Source organism: Mytilus edulis, chromosome 3 (assembly GCF_963676685.1).
Source record: "Mytilus edulis chromosome 3, xbMytEdul2.2, whole genome shotgun sequence".
NCBI lineage: Eukaryota > Metazoa > Mollusca > Bivalvia > Mytilida > Mytilidae > Mytilus > Mytilus edulis.
Genome location: NC_092346.1, coordinates 43,573,987 through 43,595,262, shown reverse-complemented (window position 1 = coordinate 43,595,262; position 21,276 = coordinate 43,573,987). Strand labels below are relative to the sequence as shown.

Here is a 21,276-nt window from a genome sequence, read left to right as displayed (position 1 = left end):
CCTTAGTGCCAATGACTTTTTTTTTATAAAGGAACCTATGCTTTCTACCTGTTTTTGTGTTGATTGGCAAAGAATATTTATCATTTTAGTAATGGAGAGGTAATTTGAAATCTTTGTCACTTTTTTCAGACATGCAAATGGATCTAAAATCATTGGCTCAATGGCTTGATGAAGTTGAACAAAAGTTATTTTCGCTGACACTCCACTCAAATACCAATGATGAAGAAGTTCTACACTTACTGCAAATTCATCAGGTAAGTGGATGTATGGGCAAAGGGAGGTAATCAGAATTCATGTAAAGGGAAATAACCCATCCTATCTTGGGGTGGCAGAAACCAGTTATTTTACAATAAATCTTTAGAATTTCATGGATTTATGATTTTATTTTCTTGAAAATTCATTCAAGCTTGTATACAAATTAAATGTATAGTTTCAAGGAACTAAGATGTGTGCTTGCTTATGTAAATATATAGAAAACCTTTAAATGTTGGTGTCTGTCCAGCATGGAGATTTCAAAATTTATAAATGCATTGCAAATAAGGCAAAAAATGTGATGCTCTGATACCTATCTAATGTTCACCTGCAGAATCCTGCTAAAAGCCGACAAGAATTTTAGGCAAAATTCAAGAGATAAAGGATATTAAGTGAATAAGAGCCTTGTCCGAACCTATCCTTACCATCAAAATCTCAAGATATTTTTGTATGCCGTCAAGTGAGGAGACAACAATTTTGACATCTGATTGGACCCATGTGTGAAGGAAATCCCCAACCTGTGTATGCAACTACTTACTTGTGTAGTACACTAGCCTAGAATTTTCATTCATTTATTTTTTTAGTCCACATGATGCAATTATATACCTCAATGCTTAGCTATAACAAAATTTCTGCATGGGATACATGTTCTGGTACACCAAAAACTGGTACCTGCCACCTAAGAGTAATTGCACCAAGATAGGCATTCAATTCATTTCATGTTAAAACAGTGAATTTTGAGAAATTTAAAAGAAAATCAAATCCCCATTTTACATTGAGTATATTTGTTTCAATTATTTACAAGTATAAAAATAATCAATTCAACTAATACACTAAATATTTACCATGAACCAGTGTACCTTTAAATTTTCATGCATACTTATTAACTGCTTAATCCAATGTTATGATTGTGAAAACATAAAAGATTGTTTCACAATGCAAATTATGTGTAAATGCAGCTTAGAAGATTCCAAAGCCCTCTGATTTTTATAAGATATTTAGTCTAGAAAACATGTTACCGAGGTACTTTACCAAGAAGTAATTAACTGAAGTGATCTGAGCAAATTATCCATGAATGTAGAAGAATGTTTTGCCTTACAAAAATATTTTCCTGACCTTTGCTTTTGTCCTATAAATGACTGGATCTCAGATAATTGAAAACTGGCTATGATAGTTTGCTATCAAGAAGTAGACAAAAAGTATCCACATAAATAGACAGTATATAAGTCTGGAGATATTTGTCAATATGTTTTAAACTTTTTAATTGATAGTTAAATTGGAATTGAGTAATTCAACTCTTTACTTATTGAAAGTTTTTTTTTATCCTCTGGATTTTATCCTTTGGATCTTCTGGATATAAACAGCTATGTTGTTTTATTTTCATTTTCTTTGTTTTGCATCTAAACTTTTTTCAAGGTTTGGTGACTTTGTGAGCAATAGTAGAGAGCTAGTAGAAAACAAAACTTGGAAAAAGTGGTGGAGATTTCTGCAGCTTATAATTTCAATGATTATATGAACATTTATTTTTAATCGAAACTATCCCTGTTATATATGCAACAGGATATCATCATATACATAGAAGTTTTAAATTGTTTAACAGATCTATGATAGAAATTGAGATGATATGCCTAAGACTTGTTGTATGAATAAGAAATACTGCTGATAAAATTGCTTTTACAATATTTCCCTGAAATTTACTGTTTCTGAATCCCTGGCTTTTGGTAACCTTTCCTAAAATATCAGCCGAAACATCCTGATTGTCAATGAAATCCTAAAAATGCCACCATTATGTTATTTTCATTCTTATATACAAACTAAGGAATAAATTAAAGTCATTTAGTCTCTGAAATGGGGAATTTTATAAGCAACATTTTAGACAGATTTATACAATTTAAAGAATCTTTTTGTTACTGCAGACTTTGACCCTGTTTATAAAAACAATATTCATCTTCTAAGATTGGAAAAGGGAAGTAACTCAATTCATAACTGAAGGGAAGTAAGTCCAAGGCCTAAATTAATATATTGTTTGTTTCCCCAATCCCAACCCTGCCAAGCCAGGTATGGGTCGAAAGGTAGGGAATTAATTTTATTTTTTCCAAAAAGCTTGAACCACATTGGACGATCCTATAAGCCTGAAAATCAGAAATTAATAAAATAATATTAGACTTAAATTTGACAATAAAATTTTATGAGTAGCACTGTTTTTGCAGGGTCGGTCTGGATTGGGAAAACAAACAATATTTTATTTTAGGCCCAACTGTCTTGTAGCTCTTGACTTGTTTTCAGATAAAAATTTGCATTTTTTTATTATTTTAAATGTACTTTCCAAATGTTATTGAATAAAGTTAAATAGCACTAAAAAAGATATGAAAGATCAGCATGATCTATTTTTTTTTATAAAGATAAAAAAAGTCATGTTTTGATGTCATGGTTATTTATAAGAAATAAAGATATTTAAGTGTACTGGTACTGGGTTGACAATGTTTAAGAGGCCTGGCCTAATATAGAATACCTTGTATCCATAACTTTTTGACTCAAAATAAAAAAGTGTTTAGTTTTTATTCTTTTTTGGAAGAATAGTAAAGTGTGGGAAAAGGGAAGTAATTCAAATAAAAATAAAGGGAAGTAAGTCCAGCTGTCTTGTAGTGTTTGGCTTGTAAAAACTTGGAATGTAAATGTACTTAACAAATGTGTACTTAAGTAGCACTATAAAAAATATAAAAATGATCAGCATGACCAAACTTTTACAAAACATTTTAAGAATAGATAAAAGAATGCTTTGATGTGAGTGTTATTTCAGAAAAAATATGAGTTAAGTAGACTATTAATGGGTTGATGAGGTTTTAGTAGCTTGAGGTTAAACATATTAAAGTCAAAAACATTTTTTACTGGACCAAATATATTGATGAAAGTAGTAAACATGCTGTTGGGTTATTGTTATTTTTGATGTAATTGAAGGTCATTCTCCTTCACATATAAATACAATAAATTTTGTATTTTGTTTATAAGGAATGTAGATTAATTATGTTTTTTTTTGTTTTTTTTTGTTTTGGTCATAAATTTATGTATATTGTAAGATAAGGTTTTGAAATAGAGCTTTGCTTTCACAGACATTGAATTAAAGGATGCTAATTGATAAAAATATATTAAAGAATAGGATGCTCCTGCAATTTGTACTTGAAAACAACAAATTTTGAACTTTCTGAGGACTTTATGCCATTTTGTTAACCACAACATTACTAAGCAAACCAAAGTCTTGAATTCACTTGGATTCAGAAAAAAGATGCCTGAAAGAAGTACCATTTTCTTGAAATACGATACATTTATTGTTTGATAGTGTCTTAACTTCATTCTACCGGAAATTCAGTGGAAAAAAACTTAAAAGAATAGCTTGTGGGCTGTAGAACATTTCTAGACTGGAGAAGACAGAACATCATATATAAAAAGATTCAGTATTAACAATTGTACAGTGACACCATTTAGTATTCAAAGAAGCACAAGATCTAGTTTCATATTTAACGATGAGAAAATATGATATTCTGTATTTCATCACCCATTCTTACCTTACGGCGCATTCAATATCCCACCAGGTGAATAGGTTCAAAAATTTCCTATTTCATTATATAATATTTGTACAATAGATTTTCCAATACTGATTCCATTGAAGCTAAATTTGCATTTGAAATTCATTTTGACTAAACTGTGCCATCTAAATTACTTTTTCAAAATAAAATCAGAGTTGAGCCTGGCAATAAATTTTCAATTTAGGAAATGAGTTTTAACCTTAATGCAAATTTTAAAGTACGTAATAAAATATCATGCATCTGTCGGAAAAGTTCACATGCATAAGAACTTTTATTAAAATTTAGTAATAAATTAGCGATTTTTTTTCAACCAAAGGGTACAAGTTTAAGGGAAAATTAATATCAGACTTAACATGAACAAGGTTTATTCATATGAAAATATGTATGTACATAACATTTATATAGTATTTTAATGATACAATACATGTATTTGCTTTAAGGAACATTTTATGATCAAGACTATATATTAGTACATGTAAAAAAAAATACATGTTACGAAACATGTTTATTTTAAGCTTTAAAAAATAATACTGAAGTTTTAATTTAAAAATCTTGTCCTTTTCACTTTGACAAATGTTTTAATTGTGATGTTATATATTAATTGTCATAATGATGATTGATCAGTGACAGGTAAAACGCTCATTAATGTAGGTAGGAAATACAAAATACACGTAATACACATATAGTAGGATGTCAATGTAGGAGGACATATAATGTTTGTTAGTGTAATTCAATAACAATTAACATTCAGATTATGAAATGGATTCATTAGATCAAACTTCTGGATTTTCATGTCGTTGATCAAAGTTCTGGATTACATGCAGACAAGTTCTCAGAAAGGTCAGTTTCTCTTGATCAAAGTGAGTCAACACATGCAATATGCTTTGCCTTGCAGAAAAAGAACATATGTAATTTAAAGCAATGTAATTGACTTTGGAATCTCACATTGTTCTTACTGAAATGATGCTCTTAATCAATGCATTGTATATTATCGATTAGCTAAATGAGAGAATGGGGTAAATTACAGAAGTGTTGCTTTGAAATATTCCCTTATACCGACTAATTTTGTTTGTTCTGCTCATTAGCCAAATTAGCCAATTCAGCTGCTTTGATGGAGAAACATTCAAGTCTGTCACTTCCTTTGTTCAGGGTGTTCATACCTGTAAGCACCTTGAAGGTTATTGGTCATCGTTCTTTTGCTTACACATGTGTGATTTGTTTTGTGACAAGAATCCATTTTGTTTGTTCAATACAACACGTGCAAGTCGTTTGCTTGTTGCTTAAGCTATTTTCCTCATTGAATTTTAAATAAGAAATGTAGGCTAAGTTGCTAACTTCTACATCATTTGGTCTCTGTTGGAGAGTTTTCTCATTGGAATCCGCACCACATCTTTTTATTTATACAATGTTCAACAGAAGTAACCTTCAATAATATGCGTATGTATTTGAAAGCAACAACTTTGTTCTGCAATCTCACAAATGTTTTGACTGGAACAATCTGATATAATGGTACATGTATAAACAGCCATAATCTGAATTCAGAGTCAGAAACTCAATTGAAAAAAGCCAAAATCAAGTGAATGTTGATGCTTTGAACTATTTTATTTAATTAACCCAATGTTCCTTATTCAACACATTAGTCATGACAGCTGCCTAGAATAATTAGTTCCTGGTCTATTGTTTTCTTTGTTCAGCATATTTATACATGTACATGTACCTTCAAAGACCTTGACCTCTATCATTACCTTGCTGTCAGTAAGACATATCGTCGCTGTTATACAAAAACCTCGTATCTAAGGTTTTGATTATTTTACACCAGGCAGTAAAAACTGAAATCTTTTTATCGATTATTTAGAATTAAATGTGTATGTTCCACTGTATGCGAAAATATTTGATCTTCTAACCAATAAATTACCAAGACGAGCAAAAATGTCTGCACCTATATTGTATTTTAAAAGCTTTTCATATTATTTCTAAGCTTTATTAGCTTTGAGAACCTAAAATTGATTCAGTAAACTGTAGCTGTTATGATGCCAGCTGCCGTGCCGTGTGTTTTTCTTTTGAGATACGATATTTTCGAACAACAAAATGTCTCACCAATCCGACTACACTTTTTCGTCACATGTCAGAATTCAGGTTAATGATTGGTTAGAAGATCAGATATTTTCGCATACAGTGGAACATACATATTTAATTCTAAATAATCAATAAAAAGATTTCCACAAAAAATTGAGATACGAGGTTTTTGCATAACAGCGACGATATGTAATTGAATCACTGACAGAAAATCTACTTTTGTGGTTTAGCAATTGTCTTATTGTATGAAAAAGAAGTGTTGTTAGCTTTATATAGATGAACCAGCAACCCAAAGACACGAAAATCAAATGATATTTAGAGGTCAACATATAGTCTACAATAATCAACTGGTGACTACAATGTATGTATGCATGTTTATAGAGAAATGCATCAGAAGTAGCATGGGAAACCAGTCATGTACTGGTTACTCATGCTATCGTTCTTGTTGCATAATTTGAATTAAAAATGCAGGTTATTATTCAACAATGGCAGTGAATTAGAGAAAGTCTTTTCATTAGTGTTCCAACAGTACTTTCCATATGTCTGCAGTCTGTTGCTTGCACTGTTGATATAATACAAATATGTCTCAGTAGGCTCCTTTCAGCATTTGATCACATGTTGTTTGTTCTTTTTGTGCACGGTTAGTAATTCAAGTTTTCTTTGTCATCTGAACCTGTTTATTAATGTCGTCTCTGATGTTATATAATACTACATGATTGAAATTAGATTCTTTACAATTTTGATAATAATTGATTGTATCTGACTTTCAAATGCATGCAGAACTGCATCAGAAATAAGTTTGCTTTCAGTTGGAATGACACCATTGAGAATTTTATCGGTGCAGTTTATCCCCCTAGAGAATATAATGCAACGATACTTTGTCAAATATTTCAATGATAGTTGTTACATAGTCAATTTTGTAAATTACATTTTTAACAAAAATTAGCAGTGAAAATATAAATTTATTACCATTTGTTTTGTTTACATTTTTACAACTGTAATATCTTTTCAGTTATTTTATTTGCAAATGATTATTCCTGCTGCCATTTTCCATTAAATATTTAATAAAAAGGTCTTATGAAATAAAGTGCTATTTATGGTAAATTTTGCATGAAAGATGTCTTATTTAAAGAAGTTTGTCCTTTTTTACTCCATCTGAAGTAAAAATAGGCAGTGATTGGCATAAGTCTATAGCAAGTTTCTGTAATAAAAGTATTTTTTTCTTTGAAAAGAGCAGGAAATCCTGTCTTTTCATTGAAATATTGATCACTAATCTAAATGTAAAGCAACAATCAGTTTGCTTCAGGAGGAAGATATCAGCCACAGTAGTTCTAAGAATCCGTCAAGATTTCCGTTAAATCTTTCATTCAAATACTGCTGAGAATGCAAATACTGTTAATTGAGATGTATAGGCTTTAATGTGTTTTGGGTCAAATTTTCCATAAATTGAACATGAATACTCTTTTTAATTGTAGAAAGGTTTTTGAAAGCGCACTGTGCAATAAATGTTACCTTTCATTGATTCCATGGCAACAGACATAAATGCGATACAAAGATCTACCAATTTAAGAAGCTTTGTTACTTTATCAAATTTTCCATGCCAGTCTTTGTTTAGAGATGTTCTTATTATACTTGAAAAACTCTTAAGTTATTTTAATGAAGTTATAGTTTTGCGAAATCATTCGAGCAGATTTTGACAAAAGTGGTCTTCAAAGACTTCTGCTGAATACAAAACAAAATGGTGGCTTTTTGTAAATGTAAATATTATTTGACTGATCCATGTTATATAATTAATAAGTGTTAAATGGATATATTTGGTTAACGAGAGATTAGGTTTAAGCTTCTTTGTCGGAACAGATGGTAACATATAATTACTACTAAATCCTTCCACTTTTTATTCTGTACTGATGAACTGTTGAAAAGAAGAGTGGGAATTCCTCATCAGGTATCAATTTGTTCTATTTTTATCGATTTTTTTTGTAACAGAATATTTTTTTAAAAAGGAGGTCCTTTTTTTCACTTGATTTCTTGATAGAGATAGTTGAATGCTTTTAATTGGCAATGTCTTGCTTTAATGTTGTTTTGGGTTGATTTACATTGTAAAATATTGTTATTTCAGAAATTATTACAATGCTTTTATTGATACAAATGATGCGACTGGTTGAGTATTGCAGAAATAAGAACTTGCATTCTGATATCTGTTACATTTATCTGTTTGCAGTTTTTCCTGAAATCACAATAGTTAATCTGGCATTTTTGTTAATTCATCAAAAATCGTAGTAATTAATGCATGCAATAATTTCTAAGTTTACAGTTTTCGCAGTAATTAATTCATGCAATAATTTCTAAGTTTACAGTTTTCGCAGTAATTAATGCATGCAATAATTTCTAAGTTTACAGTTTTCACAGTTATTTATGCATGCAATAATTTCTAAGTTTGCAGTTTTCGCAGTAATTAATGCATGCAATAATTTCTAAGTTTACAGTTTTCGCAGTAATTAATGCATGCAATAATTTCTTAATTTACAGTTTTCGCAGTAATTAATGCATGCAATAATTTCTGAATTTACAGTTTTCGCAGTAATTAATGCATGCAATAATTTCTGAATTTACAGTTTTCGCAGTAATTAATGCATGCAATAATTTCTGAATTTATTTACAGTAATCACTTGAATATATATTTTGTTTTCTATAACAAGCTGAAGCCCGCCTCCATGTGCTGAATTTTCACGTTAAGCTGAATACCCATTGGTGGGCCATGTTTTCTGCTCTTTGGTCGGATTGTTGTCTCATTTCCCTTCAAAATTTTATAAGCTGTATTTTATTTTCCTTTGTATGTTTTTTTGTGTTCTCGTGAACTTTGTACTTACTTTTTGTCACATAGCAATCATAAATGTTGTTATGGTAATTTTAGATGTCCATTCATGTTGACACCTGTAAAAACAGTAAACTGACCAGTAATAAAGGACATATACTGACCAATTTGTCCAATAAAGCATAGTAATTAACATTATTTATAGTTTATAAGGCTGCACTTTATGATTTATATAAGGATTAATGTCCATAAGTACGTCACATGATGGACCTGTTTGATATGACAAAAGGGACATCATTGAATAGGAAGTAAACAGGAGGCCTCAAGCTTGAACTAACGATATATTGATGCTGTTATAGATGTAAAGACAACACCCTTTTTGATATAACAGAGCAAGAAAAAATATGTAGATTTAATCATGTTAACTTTATTGAAAAAGTCATACATATATTTTGAAATTCAATTTGTTAAGAGAAAAAAGTTTCTATGTCTGACATAGATCTTATACTGTGCATTCATTATTATTTGTGGAATATCCATTTGCTTGAATTTAGTAGGAATGGGTAAAGCATTAAATTAAATATAAGTGTTCAACCAATATTTCATATGCTTGCATACAGACTTTGGCAAAACCATGAATTTAAATATCCTTGAAAATACTTTTTCCTCCTCAATCCTCAAAAAGACAAAAAATACAGTTCATCATAACTCTAATGAAATTTACCACATATACCTATATTTATGTTTAACTTGAAATAAGTACAGATTTTTAGATTCTTTTGATGGAAAATTTTATAACTAGTAGCTTCGTACATAACTGAGTTTATGTACACCAGTGTGTAACTGGTTATAATTTAGATGTCAGGGCTTGCCTAGAGGATATTTTACTTGATTTTTTTCATGTTATATAATGATATGTATTTACATATAAATATCTATTTAGGGGTTAGAATTATGTCAAAGCAGACTATATATCAATGTAAGACATAGCGAACACGGTTCCTTGTTCTTCTCGGAAAATTAATACATGTATCCTTCTCTTTAAGTGATTGGATAGGATCTTATAACTTTTCTGAATGGATTAATTTTTTTTTAACATTTTATTGCTTAAAAACTAATTTTGTAAATGACTCTTTTCTAAATCAATATCTCTTAAATGCCAGGGATATATATGTTTTTTTCTATGTAAGTAAAGAAGAATTAGATGTTAAGCTTAAAGGATTATATAGCGTCTCCTTAGAGAGAGTCGATACAAGCTGTTTCCAGCCTGCTGCTAACTTACTGTTGATAAAATCAATACACAATACTAAATAAATGAATTAACCAATCAAACTTTCTAAAGGTTATCACAAAAACTACTATCAACTGAATTTTACTCAGGGAGACTTTTTAATTTAAATTATATTTTGAAAAGATATTTTTTGCCATAAAGAACACAGTGCAATCATTTTCCAATTGTGATTACTCTGGTTTATTCATATGGGATTTTCTATCTGATAACGGTAAGCCTAATTTGTATCTTGTCTGATCTATATATAGTCACTTATTCTGGCTTGTATGCCTACGTGAAAAGGGCAAACATTGTAACTACATGGAAAAATACCTGATGTGGATGGAAAAGGGTTGAAATTTTTCTAAAAAGGTTAAATGTGAAATTTTTCTAAAAAAGATTATATGTTTATTTAATATTGTGAAATCAGAATGGTAATGAAAGCTTACACTATTACAGTAATAAGATATCACCTTTGGATTGCAACACTTTGGGGCCCTTTATAGCTTGCTGTTTGGTGTGAGCCAAGGCTCCATGTTGAAGACCGTACTTTGACCTATAATGGTTAACTTTTACAAATTGTGACTAGGATGAAGAGTTGTCTCATTGGCACTCATACCACATCTTCTTATATATATTTGGGAATATTTCATTAATGGTGAATATCAGATTCTTCTAAGTTACTTGACACAGAAAGTGATTTATCCTAAGGAAACAAGTATGATCAAAATTAGTGTTACTCCTAAAGTGTGTTTTCCAAGTTTTTGTTTAACTATGCATAGATTTAAACCCACCATCCTTCAAATAATAGATTTTCTCAATTTATGGAAAATTAATTGAACCATCAAGCTTTATATCTAAAAGAAGCTACTCCTCAAGTCATTCCAACAAACTTTCCATCAATAACGGGTGATACATTTAAATAGTATTACCGTAATATGTTCATAAATGGATTGTATATGTATTTGAAAATTTTGAGCAAAATATTTTGGATTTCAAGGCAAACAAATTTTTGGTGCTGAATTTTTCAAGGTCATGTAAATTTGGTTTAATCTTGACCTTTCACATATGTTTTAGTTTGCTTTTTCGCATACTAGAAAGGCAATTGTATGTTATAACTTGAAACTTTATGCTAGTGTCAATTCTTTTTTAGGACCTTTTGTTTTATAAGTCAAGGTTTTCTTTTAAAAGAAATAATGATTAAAGACCCAGACAGATCAAGAGTACAAGATCATTATAACTCTTTACAAATATCTAACTTTGGTATGAAATAGATCTGTTGACAGTTGATCGATCGAGAACTACACGTAACATTCTCATTTTTTCCGCATCCTACTCAAGTCTACATACTTATTCATGCTTGTTATGTTTTATTTGTAGTCACAGGTTGGAAGTTAAATCTTTTTCATGCTCCAGTGACTTTTCTTTTGAGTATAGCGATTATCATTTTACGTTTTTATACTGATTCTGTTACTTAAGGATATGATCTACAAGGGACGTGTTACGATTGCTCTCATATTTAAAAGGTATGATGTTCATTTCATTTCCTGTCAATTATAATATTCATTTAATAATTGTCTTGTAGTTATTTTTATATAATTGAGAAACAATTGTTAAAGAAACGTGGAAATGTTTTGTATGCATATGGTGTTTGTGTCTTGGTTCACTTGTCACAGTATGATGACAGTTATAGATACATGAATGGAGTTATTGGACAACATATAGATTGACTTGTACACGGTTTATGTTTGTTTTAACCTTTAAGTATCTAGTTTATCTGTTTAATTGGTGCTTGATATTTAATAATATAAATTTAAACTGTCATGTTAAATTGTCTAGTCTCTATGGTACAATTATTTAACTTTTGGGAAGGCTTTGTTCTAGATTTTTTGGCCATTGGAAAACTACTTTTGAAACACTTTGTGACATGATAAGCATATACACATATAAAAATAGTTAGAAAAGATGTCTTTTAATCCTGGCTTTAAAGGAGATGAGTATCACTTTTCTCAGGAGCTTCAAATCAAAGATTTACAAATTTTGTATCAAGCTTCATTTATAACACCAATCCAAAGGAGGTTATACAGGTCTACATCTATCCATATGTCCGTCCTTCTGATCATCACCTAAATTTTTTGTTCCCACTTTTCTCCAAAGCTTCTTGAAATTTTATATCAATCTTCTGATTGCATTTTCACATCCATTGCTCATCAACTATCTGTTTACCAAATAATTATATATTCTAACCCATAATGGTCATGCATAAATTGGTGTTCTTAGTGTTAACTCAGATACCGCAAATCAAAAATTTCTGAAATTTGATTTTAAAATTCTTGTCAGAATGTTACACCATGTTATTTGTTTTCTTAAAGTTTAGCTTCATAAGTAAGCCAAAGCTCAAAGATAGCTGGTAATTAGGTTATCCATGCACAGTTTTTGCCAATCTGTAATGTGCTACACTTGATATTCACTGTAAAACCCTGAAAAGATATTTTACATATTATGCATTGTACAATGCAATTTGTCTTTGTTTGTCTGTCTGTTTTTTCAGAATTGTTAGATGTATTAATGTTTAAAGAACATATATGTTAAATAATATGTCATCTATGTAACATTCTTGGTTGTGACATTGTATTTTTTTACCTATGATTTATGGCAGCCTTTATTTAAAACATTTAAAACATTTAAAGACTTAATTTAAAAGGACAAATTATTTAAACAGTGACAAATTTTTATTGCCTTGTTAGTCTATTGAAATTGACTTTGTTAAATGACCACACCTATGATTGTTATGTGATTGTACAGATAAATATTGTTATTTCTATTTAGTTGGTGTATCAAAACATGACTTCAATTTTAAAAATGTTGTTTTAGACCTTTTACTATGCACTTCAAATTTTGACTAAAGTATGATATCAATTAATATTCTTTGAAAGAATATTTATATGTGAATAGTAATATCTAATCAAGTCAAAACTTTGCCTTAAAAACATAAAACAATACTTTCAAAGTACTGAGCTTTGTACGATCCTCAAACATTTTGAAATTCATGAGATTTCCCCCTATATTTTTAATCATATTATTTTGACTCCTAAGCAAACAATTTCACAATTTTGTATTTCTTTGGTTAAAATGAGAAACATTTACATATGTTGACCCATACTTTAACCCCATCTTGATTTTAATCTGCATTGAACTTTTATATCCAGAACAAATGGTAGATTGTTGGTTCAAAGCAAACTGTTTCCGTTTTAAATGAACATTTCAGTTTCTTGAAGTGTACTCCATTGTGTAAATGAATAAGAGAAAGATTTTGTTACATTAGATGGGCTGATTGTTTTTCAGATTTTCTAATGTTTCATTTTGGAGTGTTTTTGACTTTGTTCAGAATAATTGTACAAGTATGTCAGCCTTAGAATTCCGTAAACTTTAAATTTGAAATTAAAAGTAGAATGCATCATGATTTAGAACCAAATTGGTATAAAAATTTTATCTTACAAATCTTGGAAATCAGTGATTGTGAAGGGCCACATTAGCCCAAAATGTGTCTTTTCTTTTGTTGTTACTTACTATTGTTTTTAAAAGTTTGTGTTTTTGATGTTTTCTTTTGTTGTTATTATAAGTCAATTGTTTGCAGTTGATTAAAACACTTTATGGTTTATATTTCTCCTATGTATGGATTATTTATATATAAAAAAAAAAGACGAGTTTTCAAATACATGTATGAACAGTTTAATATTTTCTTTGAAATAACTGTGGAATGATGAATATTGATAAAAACTATTTTAAGAAAGCCTTGATTGTAGTCTGAAGAATACACAGACAAATATTATTAAAGTGTTATCAAGTGCCCAAGGTTTTATAAACATGTCAGTTTTATCATATTTGTATTGTCTCTGACCCTCCTAACCCTGAAGACACCTTTTTATCTCCTCTTGTCAATAAATCATATCTCCAAATATTTCATCCATGGAGGACTAAAAGGTCTTTTCATATTTGGTAAGATGTTTTGTACATTAAGTTCTGATTAAAGTAGTAAAATATGGATAAAATCAGTGTCAATAATTAAAATGTTGTTTGAAGTTAATGTTATGGGCACTGGATCAGTTCACTAGATTTTATGTTGGTGCTCTGGATCAATTTATGAAATTTTATGGTGTTTGACAGTAAATATGCCACACAATAGGTGCTTCAGGATAATATATTTGCTAATGGAAGCTTTATGTATTAGTTATTTTTAAGTAAAGTTTTTTTTTCTGTCATCTGTATGAACTTTTTACTGGCAGCATGCATACAAAATGATTCACACTTAGATGCTTGTATAGCTGTTAAACTAGCTCTTACAGGTAACGGTTGCTGGCCAAACTAAGCCATATGGACCGTTATAGCTATACAACAGCTCACCCTTCTTGAGAACCCCAGTTCACTCACAAGATTGATAGGTTTTACTTCTCAATCCTTAAGTTATCTTGTATTTTGTTGACATCTTTTGTGTTTGTGTGCCTTTTTCAATACCTGTTTATACTTTTTTTCTGCAGATAGTTTGTGTTGCTCCCATTTGTTTTCCAAAAGGCTTGACACTCAACTGTTGTGTTTTTTAAACTACAGTTGTCTCAAAATTTTGATCACTGCCTTGTACAATCAGTAGGTTATATATCTTGCTAGAAGCATATTCATAAGCTCCAACACCTAAATATAGCTATACAGTTGTTATTCACTTACTCTGTATACTTATCCTTTATCAGATTAGGATTAAATGCTCTATTGAAACCTTGCTACAGCTATTTCACGATCCTTTAAACATCTTGATAGGTTTCATTGACCAGCCTGTTGAAATGGACTACATATTTATTATAACTCATTTCATACTGAAAATCCTATTCAGCCTACCATGAAATTATATGATATTTCTGGTGATTTTCTAGATAAACAACCTTTTGACCTCCAGACCTCTGTCATATTCACACATTGTTAATTTTTATACCATATAATCTTCTTAGTTTACACTACTTAAACTTAATCCTATTTATAGTCTATGTTTTGATTATGTAGAATTCCAATGTCAAGTGTAGCAGAAAGATCATTATAACTCACAATAGCATGGTGTTGTGGCTTTCTAGGTCTAAAATATTAGTTCATATGGCATTTTATTGGTACTATTCAAGTTTAATGTTCAAGGTTTTGCTTTCCATATCTCTCTCTCTCCTATTTATGACAAGGTCTATATTAGAAATGTTGAGGAGGTCCCACATGTCCTATATTGTCTCATAGATTTGTCTAATAGCTTTCTGTGAAATGTTTGCAAAATGACTTGTTACAGTTATTATTCCATTAACCTAAGTGAATGTGACGGACGTGTTCTTAGTGGTATTACTTTTTTCAAGCAAAGTTCTGTTCTTTTTCTTGAAATTTAACTCGTAGATATAGTAAAAGGCCAGTCCTGTATTCAAACATTTCATTAATAGATTATGGAATTATGTAGTAAAAGGAATATTATGCTTTATTTATTATCCATAAGAGATAAATTTTGTCGAAATTGCTTTGAAATAATGTAGTCTAAAGATCTTTGCCATGTTTGGTATCGATTTAGGGTGATATATGCTGTTGCTAATAAGATCATGTAAATCATTCAGTAATAATAAGGTATGTCACATGATGTCATGTCTTGATTGTGGTCATGTCTGCGTTTAATTGGCTTGATCTTTATCACCCAAGGTATTGTAATACTTATCTGTGTGTGTCCACTCTATATATGACTGTCATTGATTTAACTATTGTCAATAACCTATATTTATAGGTACAAGTATTTATTATATACATAAACTTTGTAAGTTAGGTGACAAATGGGCTATCAAAATATGTTATAAAGAGAATAGTTATCTTGTCACTATCTATTGGAATGTCATTTTCACCTTATTGGTTTCTCTTACCAAATGGTAATATTTTAAAGAAAATGAAATGATAATAAATAAGAAATTTTAATGTCATATAGCGAAAGAAATTATTTAAGTAGACTGCCATTAATGTCCTCGAAAATTTATATTTTTTGTAATGCAAAAGGTCAAAAGATTATTATAAGGAGTACATTCATCAGATAAGGAACTAGTTGTATGATATTAGCCGACATTTTGTCCATTTACTCATATGTAAAAATGCAGTATGTGTCAGGAAACATGTAGAGCAATTCGTCTAATAAGTAATTTAAACCTGGGGTTGACACAGAGAGAATTCAAAATTTTAGGAACAAAATATATTTTTTGGTTTATTGGAACTCACTGAGACTAATTTATAGTAGTCTCAGATTGGAACAAGTTTGTTTTCATAACTATTAATATTGTTTTGTCCCTAAATTTTTTTTACTGTATATACAGTTTAATTTGTACATTGTACATATAAATATCATCACACAATCCACAGATGTTAAGAACTTCCCATAATACAAAAAAAAAAAACCAAACATGTATGAATTTTACTGAAAAAAATGTCTATCCGCAATTTTCTCTTGCAGCTGATCTTTTATGACATTGCAATATTGCAGTTTATGTAAATTAGTCGTAGATCCTGATTTTCCCCGCATGTTATTGACTTTCTCAACACTATTCTGTTCAATGTATCATATTTACGCTATATTAGGTAACTTAGTCCATAGTGCTCTGATTTGTTCCCTTTTATTCCTATATTTTATTACACCATAGTACTATATTAGTTTACTCAGGACCTATTTTATAGTAAATTAATAACAAGTTTTTATAATAACCTGAGGGAACCAATCGTCATGTTTGCTGTTAGATCAATAATATTACAGTCACCTGTCCAGGTACGCTTCAGGTGTAATCATCTTACAAAACTTTTTCCAGAATAGATACACCACAGTTTATTCAGTGTATCTCTTAAGCTTAATATTCTTATTGTTTAGGATTAATGCTATAAATAAGGTTGAAAACTTTTTAAAAAGGATATATTTTTTACGAAGGATTTCAAAAAACGTGATTTAGATCAGATCCTATTTTGGATTTATAGATATAAAAGGTAAGATTAGGAGTCTTATCTGCGTTTATTTGCACTTGTTGCGCAGTAACCTTAGTTGCTAAATTATTTTTACACCAAAGTTATTTTGGTGTTTAGAAGATCTATGACAATGTATATTGATTTTCTTTTATTTTACAAATTTATTTGAAATAAAAAATTTCTTAAAAATTTATATCACTGACAATTTTTACTATTTGAACAGTAAATCGGAGATTGATATTATAACTTTTTAAAATTTCTTTCATATTTAGATCTTTGCTTATCCGAAGTTAATAAAGTAAGCATGTGTAATAATTTTATGTTAAACTAGAGTTATCTTTTTAGGACAAATCAAGTCAAATCAACAAGACAAATTTATCATTACTTATCTATTACAAAAAAATTATGGACCGAATACAAATTACAGATGTTATTTTATGTTTCCCAGGAAAAAATATTTGTTTTCCCTTTATAAATTACACAGTGCATATGAAGTATTGCAAGTTTCTAATGGATTAGTTCTTTTTTTACCACAAGAAAAAAACTCCCACAAGAAAAAAGTGGATTTGTTTTAGAAATATCTGTCATTTATAAATTTTAGAAGAGACTAAATTCACAAAAGTCGATTTCTTCTTATCTTTTGTAGATTGCTTAATTTAGTTAATATTGGCAAACATATAAATAAGTGAATATTCCAGTCATATAAAGTCAATTTATCTGATGGTAATTGTCATTGACCAATAATTCCAGATAGACAAATTATATCAGTCCTTTCAGCATGGAAGGAAACGAAGGAAATGGCCAGTTGTTGTAGACAGGAAATGAAATTTTCTTATTCTTTGTTTGTGTAGAAATTCTATTCAGGAAGTCTACATTTCGTCCGTAAAGAAAGCGGTCATTGCTTATTGTTTGTATTGTGTTTGATAATTAACTCTGAAGGTTAAGGCATGGAAAATCTTATAATCGTCCAAACAATGTTTTTATTTCCAGAAATAAACTAAAATGATCCTTCCAAATGCTATCAACATTATTTTAGAGTGGTTAGCTTATCGATCTGTTATTTGCTTCAAGCTGTTCTAAATTTGGTTAATTTGACAGGAATATAGTTACCTAAAATAGCGCATACCATTAAGTCTTGTAAAAAGACCAGCGCAGGGAATTACTGATTTATACTATAGGATAAACTATGAGTGCATTTGTTTCTAACCCGAAATTTTGTCATCGATGACTATCGTTTAGTAAACGTTGAGCTGCTAGAAACAAATACATCGGTTAATAAACTTTATCGACCCCACGTTGTCAGACAGAAATAGATTACAATCACACACTGTAAACAAACAGGTAAAAGTGCGGGAAATAAATAACCAGGACTTTGTGAAAACAACACGTGCTCGTAATTATTTAAACGACAGATGCAGAAACAAATGAATCGTTTATACGTCTCAACGATAAACGATCAACGACTACGCGACTATTTTGCGCGTACATCGTTTACGTGAACGATATCAACGTTGACAAAAAAATGTAAGAAACAAATGGGTTAAACGACTACGCGCGTAATCGTTTACATCGTTTAGGTTAGAAACAAATGCGCTCTATATCCATCTTAAATCAATTGGGAAAATATAGACAACTAAATTACATTAGCCTACTATACTTTATGTTATTCTGGAAAATTTGTTCTTGTTGTGACAAGGTCCATGTGTGCTGAAGTGGCATTAAACTGCCATTAATCAATGTTAGTCAATAAATTTGTACAATTTTTTTGGCTATTTTAAAATACATTTATTTTTCTATCAATTGCATGTTTTTGATTTGTTGACTATTATCAAATTCATGTCAACAGATGTAGTGATTTTAGCACTGCAACTAATTTAAGTACAAAAATTATAATATCTGATAAGATTGTCCAGTTAAAAAGTATATATCTGTTACCACCAAGCAAGAGATTATCCATCATGGTGACCTTTGAAATATTTCACCTAATATATCATGTAAGTTTCTGATTGATCATCCTGCTTTTTCCCATAACAAAAATGTGGATATATGTATGTACATATAAGAAAAATGTTATAAAAACTTATCGACATTATTCAGCAGATTTTTCTATCTTTTTAGATTATGAATGAGTACTTGGTATAGCTCAATATTTTATGCTTTTTTGCACAGAATTGGGGTATTCAAGTTTTGAATTTTGATTTTTGTTATAAACAACAATAGAAGGGAACGTTGTATTTTCCTGCCTGATGGGACATCATAAATCAGGATAAAGTTTTGGTTTTGGATTTATTTCATAAAGTTGTGGTCACAACAACTTGAAACTAACAAAAAAATTATGGATCTTTTTAAAAAAAAACTTATACCAAAGTAGTTGTTTTGAGTCAGATTTCATGGTTCATTAATCATGAAAATTTGAAAACTTGAGTAGGTAATGTGTCCTATGGATAAACTTGTTGTCCTTATCAGTTTCAGCTTGATCATTTTTCCAAAATGAAACATTTAGCAGTTGGATTAGGGATCCAGTTTCAGTGATGAAAAATGCTATTTTTTATCAGTAACCTTCATGTTGACCTCTGCCAAAGTTATTGACACACATTTTTGTCCATACATAATATGGAATCCAAAATAGATTCATCTCTTAATCCAACATGTCCTGGCAATTGTTCTATTGATTTTATTATTGTTGATGAATTAGTTGTACTTTTTAACCTATGTCATTTTCTTTGGAACTTCAATATATGACGGGAAATGCTTTGGAAATCATTACAATATTTGTTGGGAATCAGTGGGATCTTCATTAATTTTTCTTATATACGATTTACTTATAAACAAAGTAAGAATAGCAGGCTGTGATTTTGAATAAAAAGCTTTTCATGACTTTCTGTTTTGAAATACAATAAAACAAAGAAGAGACTGTGATCTTTTTATTTTGCATCATATTACAATAGAAATTAAAATTAGTTAAAATGACTTGAAATAATCTTATATTTGCATTTCAAAGACAGAATTGTAAGCAAAGACAATTTTATTTTAGATAAATTCTTTATATAATCATTGATCGAAAGTAAAGCCTAGTAGGTAATATTATAGTCTATGGAATCACAAGAGAAATACTATATCTGGACTAAAGTATATCTATTTCTGTTTGTGTTCTGTTGAATGTATATAATTTAGAGATCTAAAAAGAGTTTTTAAGAAAAATCTTGAAAAAAATTGAGCTATTGAATTGTATCTTAAAAGCAAGCGGAATACAAGAGCAAACTGTTTGGACCTATCTTTATTTTTCTATAATGTTGATGTTGAGGACATTGTTGATTAGAAAGGACTAGATTTATAAATATTGCTATTCAAAATATTAATAGTAAACATTCTTTATTATAAAGTTAATTTTACAGTTTTATTTTCATTAAATTTGTTTCTTTTTGTCCATTAGACTCTGAAAGGCAAAAAATATTAACAATTATATTTTTTAACTTTCTGATTGAGTTGAAGAGATTGTAAAAATCACCCAATCATATCATCGGATTAAAACGCTATCAATTTACACCAGTCACTTATTAAGCTATTAAACAATCAAATAGGAATTCCCCTTCTTAGAATCTTAAGACATGAAAGTAAAGGAAATTTAACCAACCATGTGGCATTATTTTCACTTATGGTCATTTATACAGAAAAAAAGAATTTCTGTATTCTTTAATTTTTTTTGCAATTTTTCTTTAATCTGTATACTTTTTGCTGATTATTTTGTATTCTTTTGTTATTCTCTATTTAAAAAAAATGGTTTTTTTTCTATTTTTCTCTGTTCTTCATATTTTTTGCCCATTTTCTCTCTCCTGTAAACCCCAAATCTACACCATCTTGTATTGTCCTTCAGATTCTAAATTAGAAATTACAAAATGTTACCTGATATGAAATTATTTTAAAAAATCTCTATTTCTAATTACAGGTGCTCCAGAAAGACATAGAATCCAGGTCCAGGAATATCAATGCAGTACTAAAACTTAGTGACAGATTACAAGATGAACTTGAAGAAGATTTTTCTTTGCTTCAACACGCACAAGCTGCCCAACAGATACAGCGACGATGGCATGGAGTCTGGCTCCAGTCATTAGAATCACAATGTAGACTGGAAAATGCCTTGAAAGCTAAAAAGGTAGTCAAGAAGGGGAATGTTGAAAATTTCTTCTGTTTATTGTAAAAAAGATGTCTTGAAAAATGCTAATGCTTAATATAAAAAATATTTCGAAAGCTCACACTTCACTTCAGAAAAT

At 29.6% G+C, this 21,276-nt stretch overlaps 1 protein-coding gene across 4 annotated transcripts in view; it reads left to right on the top strand.

The window, feature by feature from the left end:
• The window catches only part of LOC139514263 (nuclear migration protein unc-83-like), a 71,756-nt gene that overhangs the window by 27,866 nt on the left and 22,614 nt on the right, over positions 1-21,276 (top strand). For all 4 annotated transcript variants that reach the window (XM_071303208.1, XM_071303207.1, XM_071303210.1 and 1 more), the window contains exons 5-6: positions 130-254; positions 20,952-21,158. In XM_071303208.1, coding sequence (XP_071159309.1) covers positions 130-254; positions 20,952-21,158 — 332 coding nt within the window. The remainder of the gene's footprint in view (positions 1-129; positions 255-20,951; positions 21,159-21,276) is intronic.